The sequence below is a fragment of the Prosopis cineraria genome, unplaced genomic scaffold, assembly GCF_029017545.1.
Source record: "Prosopis cineraria cultivar Desert tree isolate PC_DT_omini unplaced genomic scaffold, ASM2901754v1 PC1564, whole genome shotgun sequence".
NCBI lineage: Eukaryota > Viridiplantae > Streptophyta > Magnoliopsida > Fabales > Fabaceae > Prosopis > Prosopis cineraria.
The window spans coordinates 19,383-30,302 of NW_026556889.1; the positions used below are offsets into that span (position 1 = coordinate 19,383).

Below are 10,920 nucleotides of genomic sequence, written 5' to 3' on the forward strand. Positions count from 1 at the left end.
TTTCAGGGACTCACTTGTAGGTTCACGGAATAGTTTTCTGGACAAAAAATTTCAAACTTGCTGCATGAAGCCATTACGGGAACTGATGCCTTATTTATTCTTTAGCAGTTACAACTATTCCATATATTATATTTGTGAAAGTAGATTCAAGCTTCTGATTAAACACGAGATGTTTAAATTTATATAGGAGCACTAGTTTTCTGCTGTGTCAATTTTGATTTCACCTTGTTTTATTTTTTGAATCATTGTGCGCGCACGCGCGCACATATCGCAGATTCGCAATCCTTAGTTGGATAAAGACGCGAGAGTTTCTGATATATGGTTGCTTAGCTTATTTGTAATTTGCTCGGTGAGAATAAATGATATATATCCAGATGGACCAAGCTCGCAAGAGAATAAGTCAAATTCATGAAATAAAAACATGAGTTGTCGGAAGAAGAAGTGGTTTGTGCTTGCAAAGGATTGAGTTGTTGATCCAAAAATGCGGGATGACAGGGAATTAATTTGCTGCAGTGAGTCAAAGGAAAAACGTCAGCCATTGATTCCCAAAACAAGATTCCATGCATATCTCAACTAATTAAATAAATCCAAACCATAATTTATCATATTTATACACTCCTCACTTAGCTTCTCACTCCATACTCACTTCCACTTCTTCACTTCGCTCTCCCCGTCGCCGTCGGCGGTTACCATCTCCCAGAACCCGCTCTCCGGGCTTTCTCGCATTTGTTATAACCAGTCTCTGCTGAACCACACGGGCAAAACCGAAAACAACAACCTCGTACAAGCACCATCATTATTTATTACCTTCCCTTAGCTTGGCAGAAGGGGAGAGAGCGAGAGCGAGAGAAGAAAGTCTGGACAGAGCACGCATTTGATAATCAATTCCATTCTCAGTGAACACAGTTCAGCCGCAAGTAAAGCAATATGGTGGCCGGGGGATTCTCAGGCGCGCCGGGGGGTGAATTTGAGGCAAAGATCACCTCATCGGTGATCATTTCATGCGTGATGGCGGCGACCGGCGGGCTCATGTTCGGTTACGACGTAGGCATATCGGGTGGTGTGACATCGATGCCGAGTTTTCTGAAAAAGTTTTTTCATGCCGTATACGAAAGAACCATCGCAGAAAAGACGGGCCAAAACAGCAACTACTGCAAATACGACAACCAATACCTCCAGCTCTTCACGTCTTCTCTCTACCTTGCGGCCTTGGTGGCCACCATGTTCGCCGGCAGCATCAACCGTAAGGTCGGCCGCAAGCTCACCATGTTTATGGGCGGCGTCATCTTCATCGTGGGAGCAGTGATCAACGCTGCCGCCATCAACATCGAAATGCTCATCGTCGGCAGGATCCTTCTTGGGATTGGAGTCGGCTTCGGCAACCAAGCCGTCCCTGTCTTCCTCTCCGAGATCGCACCCACCAGAATTCGGGGAGCCCTCAACATCCTTTTCCAGCTCAACGTCACCATTGGCATTCTCATTGCAAATCTTATCAATTGGTTCACCGCCAAGTATGCCCTGTCTATATTCATGTTACTCACACGCAGAGTGATATAATAAGCCAATCAATCACACACACGTACACATTGATAATGAAGGGAGGAATTTACGGGTGTTATGATGCAGGATCAAAGGAGGATACGGGTGGAGGATATCGTTGGGCTTGGCGGCAGTACCCGCACTGATGCTAACTCTGGGAGCGATGATGGTGGATGACACACCAAACAGTCTGATAGAGAGGGGAAAGCTGGAAAAAGGGAAGGCGGTGCTGAAAAAAATTCGCGGGGTGGAGAACGTGGATCCGGAGTACAACGAGCTGGTGGAGGCTAGCAATAAAGCTAAACAGATAAAGAACCCCTGGAGCAAACTCTTGAAGCGTAAGAACCGCCCCATGCCGGTCATTTCCCTCTTATTGCAGGTGTTCCAACAGTTCACGGGGATCAACGCCATCATGTTCTACGCACCCGTGCTGTTCAGCACCTTGGGATTCGAGAGCGACGCTTCTCTGTACTCGGCTGTCATCACGGGGTTGGTGAACGTGCTGTGTACCCTAGTGTCTGTGTCCCTGGTGGACAAGCTCGGACGTAGAGTGTTACTTCTGGAGGCCTGCGCCCAGATGTTGCTATCTCAGGTGGCCGTGGCCATACTGCTCGGTCTGAAGGTTTCGGATCACTCCGACAAGTTATCAAGTGGGTTGGCCATACTGGTGGTGGTGCTCTTGTGCGCCTTCGTCGGAGCCTTCGCCTGGTCGTGGGGCCCGCTGGGGTGGCTCATTCCCAGCGAGATATTCCCTCTGGAGACCAGGTCAGCCGGGCAGAGCGTCACGGTGTTCGCTAACATGCTCTTCACTTTCATAATAGCGCAGTCCTTCTTATCCATGCTCTGCACCATGAAGTTCGCCATCTTCTTGTTCTTCTCGGCCTGGATCGTGGTCATGACGCTGTTCACCATATTCTTCATCCCGGAGACTAAGAACAAACCCATCGAAGAGATGACTGAAAGGGTGTGGAGCCAGCACTGGTTCTGGAAGTCGTATGAGGACGGCGACTGATCCTGCACCAGTCAATAATTACCTTCCTCCTGCTTTCAGATGATAATTAATTAGTTTCTGCTAGGTGTTTTCATGCATAGAGGTTTTATTTGTGATCGACTTTCGTTATGAGTTTACCCGAAATTTAAAAAAAAAAAACAAAAGGAATCGTTTTGTCGCGTTCTTTTTCTTCGTCACATTTCGCATTTCTGCTCTCCTCTTGCGTGTTTCGCTGTTCATGGAAACCAGACTAGTTTGGTACCTTTCTTTTAGTTTGTTTATTTTGACTCACTGGATAATTCATTTCATCATGCGAAGTCAAGATATCCAATTCAAATAATGAATGAAAAATATGGTGAATTTAAACCCTAAACCCTAAACTATAGTAATAAATAATAAATAAATGAAACATATAATAAGGTGTCGCGCGAACTTTTTTCTGTGAAGCGTAATAAACAATTTGTAAAAATAATACAATATTTGTTGTTATGTCAAATCTCATCGTCTGGTTATAGACCCGTAGCGTGTCTAATTGATGTTGTTCCAGAAAATAGTTTAACGTAGAATATGTAACATACGCAATCACCTGTATGTGCATCTCTGACCCTTTAAGTTTTTTGTTTTCAGCCGCTTATTTGGGAACGTGATTTGCCGTTTGAATTGCTTTTCTCATTGCTTTTGCCTTTTGGCGATTGATGTTCGAAGATGGATGGAGGGGCACCTCATATTCATTGGATGTTTGCCATCCATCGCATTCACTATTGTTAAATTATATGGCGGGATCCATTTATTAATATATCTATGTGTGTATGCATATATAACATCCAAGTGACATTATATTTATTATTATCAACATAGACCAACGACCTTTTATCAATTTATTGAATATATAAATTTTATAATGCTACCAATCTGATCTCTTTAAGCTTATTTAATCTATGTATAGTAAATTGCATCATGGCACTGTTTATCTATGGTTGAATGAACAGTGATATTTTTTTAATTTAATAGTTCATGTGAAACCCACAATAAAAATTGGAAAAATAGGTATGGGATCTACAGTAAAGATGCTTTTAGGTATGAGACTCGTGAAAAAAATAATATGTATGAGATTTTTTTTTTTTTTTGTAAATGTAAGAGACTTATCATTTGTTGCTTGTATTTCATTAACGTATAAAATAATTAATTAAATATAACCTATAAATTTTAAAAATAAATTATAAAATAAAATATTTTATTATTTAAGTCAATCAACTTTTTTCAGTTTGCTTTTATATATGAGCAAATTTTGATCAATTTGTACAGTTTAAAAAAATAATTAATCATAATAATTATATATATAATTTAAAAATTTGAATTAAAATGTATTTGTGATTACTATTTTATTAAAAATATAAATAGAGAATTTATAATAAAATTATAAATTTAATTTTCACATATTATAAAAATTTAACTCTACAAATTTAAAATTTAAAATGGTTATCCGACAATTACTTTAAATAATAGATGTTTCAATCACCATTTAAATAAAAAAATATTTAAATTGTCAACAAAAACATTTGATGTGAGTTTAAAAAAAGAAACATTAGTTCTATAAATATAGTTGTTGAATGAGTAGATTTAAATCATGTAGCAAATTCAAATTCGAGATAAATCACAATAGTTTTATAGTGATCCAACTATTTAAAAAATTAAATTTTATTTTAAAATATTAAAGTTGCTTTACATCTCATTTTTGACATTGATATTGACAATTAATATAGTATTGACGTACATGATATATAAAATATTATATATAAAAAAACTAAATCACTGAATCCAACTAATTTTATATATACAATATAATTTATCACCATGAACAAAATGAATATAGCATTCTAAAAGCACCATAGCCCGTGTGAAAATCTAGTCATATATATTGTAAAGTGCATATCATAGATCGTTCATCTATAATTGGACGAACAGTATTATGGTTTTTTCTTTTTTCTTTTCTTTTTATTTTTGTATAATAAGAGTTTACACAAAACTTATAATAAGAATTGAAAAAAATGAGTGTGAAACCTATAGTAAAAAATGCTTGCAAATATAAGACTCATAAAAAAATAATATGTATGAAATCAATTTTTTTTTGGGTAAGTGTAGGAGATTTATTATTTGTTACTTGTATTTTGTATATGGATAAGATAATTAATTGTATATAATATACAAATTTAAATAATAAATTAAAAATGGAATATTTTATTATTTAAATCAATCAATTTATTCCCGTTTGCTTTTATATATAAGTAAATTTTAATCAATTTACATGGTTTAAAAAATTAGTTAATCCTAGTGATAATGTCTGAAACTAAAAAGTTTAGATTAAGACTTGCTTGTGATTAACCTTTTACTTTTTTTTCTAATTTAGTGATACTATCAGTAATTAAGAAAAGATGTCATAAATCCATTTTGAAAATTATTTTTTTGCTTAGAAAAATAACAACAAACGATATGAAAAAATTTTTATATCTCAAAATCGATGAAATATATAGTAAAATTTGTTCATAAATTATGATAGAACTATAGTTTTTTGTGAGATACATCAGATTTGGATTTAATAATTAAAATAAATCTTATCACTTAATGAGTGTCACATACAGTATGATAATAATTGTTCAATTTAACTGAATGGTTGTAAGATATTTTGTCATATAAGACTATCTAATTTTTTTTATCATAAAAGTAGTTGTAAATGATAAATATCAAAACATGTAATAAAAATGTAAATTGAAAACTTATAATAAAATTATTAATTAATGTTCACAAATTATAAAAAGTCAAGTCTACTTAAGAGGCTAAATTATTATTGAAGTAAATTTTATCATTCCTTTTTAAATATGCATTAGGTAATAAATTATAAAGTAGAATGAGTTATAATCTACATTGAGTGATAGTATTTTAACATAATTTTTGTTTATATATATTATAATTTAATTTTTAAATTTTAAATTTTAATAACAAAATGTAAGGGGAATAAATTTTGTTTATAAAATATGTCACCCATGTTTTTAATATATACAAAATGACAAGTTATATAATAAAAATAAGTTGATGAAAAGGTGAACAATTATATAATAAAAAATGTGTGAATGTAAAAATTATTTTCAGAAAAACTATTTAAATTGTGCTCAATAATACTCCAATTTGAGTTAGTTAAATAACCATATAAAAATTGTGTTATTTTCATTTTTTATATGCACAAGGATAAGAAATATTTAAATAAAATAAGTGATCATTTATATTTACAAGCAATAAATTTTTAAATAGAATTTTTTGTTAGATTTTAATTTATGTAAGGTCACATATAAAAAATGTTTATATTTTTTAAAGAAAACATAACTTTGAGTCCCTGCAATAGGGACCTAAAATATAAAAAAAATACAGAGATATAAAGTTATATTTTTTTCTTTTTTTATATGCACATGATGTCATACAATTTAAAAAATATATATAAAATAAGATATATGTTCTAGAATGTTTTTTATTATTATCTGTTTTAAAATTTTAATTTTCATGGATATAACAATTCATAGGTTAAAATAAATTTTTATCTATATTTGATTATCTATGGGATAATAAATTTTATGATAAAACAAATTATTGTTTATTTATATTTTTTAATCACAAATATGCTAAGGAAATAAAAGTATGTAATTAAATTTTATTATTATAGTTATTAATCTATAACTACGTGTACAATTTTATTTCACACTTTCAATAAACTATTATTTTTATAAAATTAAAAAATTAATATTTACTCATAATTTAGCTTCTATTAATTTTTTATGATTTATTTTGATCAAAGAAAATAATTGGGAGGTGAGATTTTAAATTTTAATGACTTCAATTTTAGAAAAATAGAGAATTGTGGTTAGAAATTTTTTAATTACTTTTTTTATTTTTTTACATCTCTCAAATAAAATTTTATAGATATTTATCCATTTTTTTAAAAATAAACCCATTAAAATATTATTTTTATTCACCTTAAACAAAAATGAGAATTAATATGATGTGCATCATACGACTAATAAAATCTAGTTTAGGATAAAAGAATAAAGGTTAAGAATCATTTTTGTCCCTCAATTATATATAAAAAGTTACAAATGCCCCTAAACTCAATTATGAATTAATTTTGTCCCTTAATTTTGAAGATTCCCCTCTATCAGCACCCTGACATTAAAAATACTTAACATTCGTTATCATCAATGGATCTCACTATTTTTTAATATTTTTTATCAAGTTACGGGTTATTTCTGTCCCTCAACTTTTATTTGAACGGTCATTTTTACTCCTCAACTCAAAATTTTATAATAAAAAAATATAATATGAGGCCTACTAATGGTGAGAAAAATGGCAAGATGGTGAGAAGGAAAATCTTTAAAGTTGAGGAATAAAATTGACTCATTATTGAGTTTGGAAATATTTGTGAACTTTTATATAGTTTAAAAATAAAAATGACCCTTAGCCTGAGAAAATAAGTCTTTAAATTATAGGTTTAACGTTTATGAGGATACGAGACTTTAAACTTATTTTTGCATTCTTTTTAACTTTTAAAAATGGTGTAATCTAATCCCTATTTTTAATAAAAGTTAGTTTTGACCATTAATTAGCCAAAAAATAACAGTAATTGACCTTAAAAGTTATAAAAAGTGACTAATAAATTTTCTTGGTTTTTTCTGTAATTTTTGAGTCCTTATTTGTATTTTTTGAGTCATTTACTATATTTTTTGGTACTTTTCTATAATTTTTAATATCTTTTTTGATCAAATAACAATCAAAATTAACTTTTATCAATAATAAGAGTCAGATTATACTATTTTTAAAAGTTAAAAGAGAATATTGTACTAGAAATAATTTTGACACCCTAGATATTCTTAAGTTAAAAGTTTAAGGGAGTCAATTTACTATTTTACCCTTTAATTTATCCAAAACACAAGGGTAGTGTTTAGAAATTATAGTATTTTAAATGAAAATACTGGAAAATAATTAGTATAATATCTTGTTGACTGATCCATTTCTCAAATAATTTTTTAGGTTTATGAGTTGTGAAGTTATTTGGCGAAGTTTTACAAATAAGTACTTCTAAGTTCTAACAATCCACTAATAGGATAATTTATCTCGCAAGGTGAGATTTAAGTAATTAATTTGAATTTTTGACAATGCCTATTGTTAAGAATCAATATTAAAAATAAAGACTTACAAGAGATTTCTTTTTTAGTTTACAAGAACATTTTTAAAATATTTTGTACACAAGCACCCTCGTATATATAAGATTGTTTTCATAGGTTGAGGATATGAAGTACTCTTATAATTTTATTTATAAGTCATTTTTAATATATTTTATTGATATCAAGAAAAACTTTAAATCTCATTAAACTTATATAAAAATTTAATAAATTCTTGACTTTACTTTTATTAAATATATATACTTTAATAACATATTTTTTATAACATTTAATAGAGGATAAAAAAATTTATGATAAAAATATAATGATGCAACTTATAAATGAGATTAAAAAAATTTCTCGTTACCCCATAAATAAGACCAAAGGTAGTATGTTATATTAGGGAGAATGACAAATAAGGACCTTGTAAGAATAGTAATGTCAGATTATGACTTTTCTTTAACAGCTGCTGGTTTTCCTAAATTTTAATACTCCTTTTATCATCTTTCAGTACTGAAGTTTTTAACTTAGCATTAATATTCTTATAAAGTCCTTACTTGTCATTCTCCCATTATATTACATATAAAATGCTTATAGTTGGGAAAAAATCTAATCACTTGAATGCTTATAGTGATTACTAATGAATTCTTTCTATTAATATTTCTCTTCTATTAATATTTCTCTTAATAATTTTAATTTAAAAACATATTTAGACTAGTGTTCACTAAAATTTAAAAACTTTGTAAAATGAATGCAATGTATGTTTGCGCACTTTGCTTAATCTATCATCTAAAGTTTTGAGCTCGTGTTTGCGATTTCTAATTTCACTATGCCTGCAGTATGCAAAGTGGTTGTTTGTTTCGGGAATAAACCTTGTGTTTGCACCCAAATTGTGAATTTAGATGCCTAAACTTAACTTAATTTAATTGACATTAAAATAATTAAAGAAAATATTTATGAAGTCTTAGCCATTAAGTTAAGACTATCCGCACTCCACTCATATCGAGTGGCCATGATAGAGAAAGTGCTTCCTAAATTCAAGAAAACTGACAATCATGAGGCTCGAGCATCAAGTCAGGATCATCTATAAATGGAGAAGCCCTCTCTCAACAATCATCATTACCATCAACAACCTACCAATCTTAGACTTTGCATCTGCTACTTTCTATTTTATTTTTCTTTTTATCATATAGTTTTAGTCTTTATTTTTTTTGTATGATCGGCATAGCTCGCCTCCTCTTTCTTTAATTAATGTATCTTTGCTTTTTTATATCTACATTAATTTTTTTCACTTCTTTTTCTCACATTTGGGTGAACTGTGGTAAGAGAGCATAGGTTCCCCATGTTTGAATAGAAGTCAAGTTCTTCTATCCTTTTGATACCTTGCGTTTTTGACACACTTTGTGACACCACGCCTAATTGTTTTTTACAAACACTTGTTCATACAGGAGTCAACGTGATGTCATTACATGAACACACATCTCACTGTGCATTATTTAATTTCTAATCAATTGGTAGATAAATGAATTGGCCACTAGAATCCTCCCGGCTCATAGTGACTCAATATTCAATAAAATTAAATTTTCATACCTCAAATGAAAAAAGTTTGACCATGAATAATTATGTCCTTCATGAATTCTATAATGTAGTACCTAATCATTATTATAAGGTTGGAAAAGGCATTAAAAAATCTCTAAAATGGTCATGTAAATTTATGAATCAAATAAATTTATTTTCAATAATTCAATAATTTTTTTAAGTATAAATATACAATGATCTTTGTTAATTGATAACTCTTATATAAGTCTTTATTTTTGAAAAAAGTCGAGCTCTTTGTAACCTTAAAAACCATTTAATGCCGTTACCAAAATGAGCAAATTAATCAATATAATTTATGCATGCACGCATGCGTGTGAATATGTAAAATAATTTTTTATAATATAAGTACTTACTTATTTAATAATATCAATATATTAGGTTAATCTGTTGACGTACCTCTAGATAAATGATCTAGATAATAAATTAAAGGTGAAAGAATATCCATAAATTTGATAACACAAATTCAAAATTCAATGTTTTTTAAAAAATCTAAACTTTGATTATGTCTTAATAAAATTGAGATAACTAACACATGAAGGAAAAATAATTAATAAATACTTACCACGCAGGTAAAGTATTAAGAATAATATATCTTGTTTAACTTCTACCTTTTCTATGAACATTTACTTTTACATAATTTACTTGTTCAAATTGGCGCAATGTCGACCCATAACTAATATCAAAAGACTAATAAATTAAATGCAAATATATTTTTTTCTCCATGTCTTCAAAAATGCACAAATACCTTGATAAAGAGAAAAAAAAATTATATTAGAACCAATTACAACAAGTGATAAAAATGATCAATATCAAAGGAGGTTACGAAACAAGTACTTTATTCACATGTTGATAGCAAAAGCACACGCCCATTCTGGATTAAGTATTTTCATCATGATATTTCTATTAGAACATCCCTAACTATCTTTACAATAGATTTCTTCTTCAAATTCCATTTCAATTGTCTAGCCATTAACAGTAAACTTTGGCAAATGCGATCAAAGAGCTTATGACAATTAACAATCCTTTTTATTTTTTAAGCTCCATTAGATACACTTTTTTATTTATGCATGGTATTAGATTCATTGAAGATATTATCATGTGCTTCAATTATTTTCTTACTCTTTGATTTTGATTGAATCTAAAAAAAATTCATATAATTATAATTACCTTGACAAATGACTCGATAAGATATAAAAGCCATGTAAAAAAGTCTCCCCAACATCTTTAACTAATACAATATCAGCATTACAAGGTATTAGTAACTTAACATTATCATTAGAACAAATGTCAAATCCCCTTTCATCCACAAGTTGCAAGCGGACTCCAATAAGACGTTGCAACTACTCAAATTATATAAGAGTCGATGATTTGATGCAACCTGTAATATAACTGTAACATCTTGATTTCTAATTCTGAAACTAATTGTTAATTGATGATAAATTAGTAATTAGTGAGTGATTAGCAGTTTGGGTGACAATTTGGTATTTTAATTATTTGAAATGTTGGATGAGCAGATACGGGCAGAAGGATTGCATTTTAAAGTGAAGCGGATGCACATGGTGAAGATTTTTTTCATTGTGTCACACT

At 30.0% G+C, this 10,920-nt stretch overlaps 1 protein-coding gene across 1 annotated transcript; it reads left to right on the forward strand.

Moving 5' to 3' along the window:
• The first annotated feature begins 528 nt into the window (after nt 1-528).
• Nucleotides 529-2,665, forward strand: LOC129300389 (sugar transport protein MST4-like). Its single transcript, XM_054938952.1, has 2 exons — nt 529-1,511; nt 1,627-2,665. The coding sequence occupies exons 1-2, from the start codon at nt 928-930 to the stop codon at nt 2,549-2,551; spliced, it is 1,509 nt and encodes a 502-aa protein (XP_054794927.1). The 5' UTR covers nt 529-927; the 3' UTR covers nt 2,552-2,665.
• Nucleotides 2,666-10,920: the final 8,255 nt, after the last annotated feature.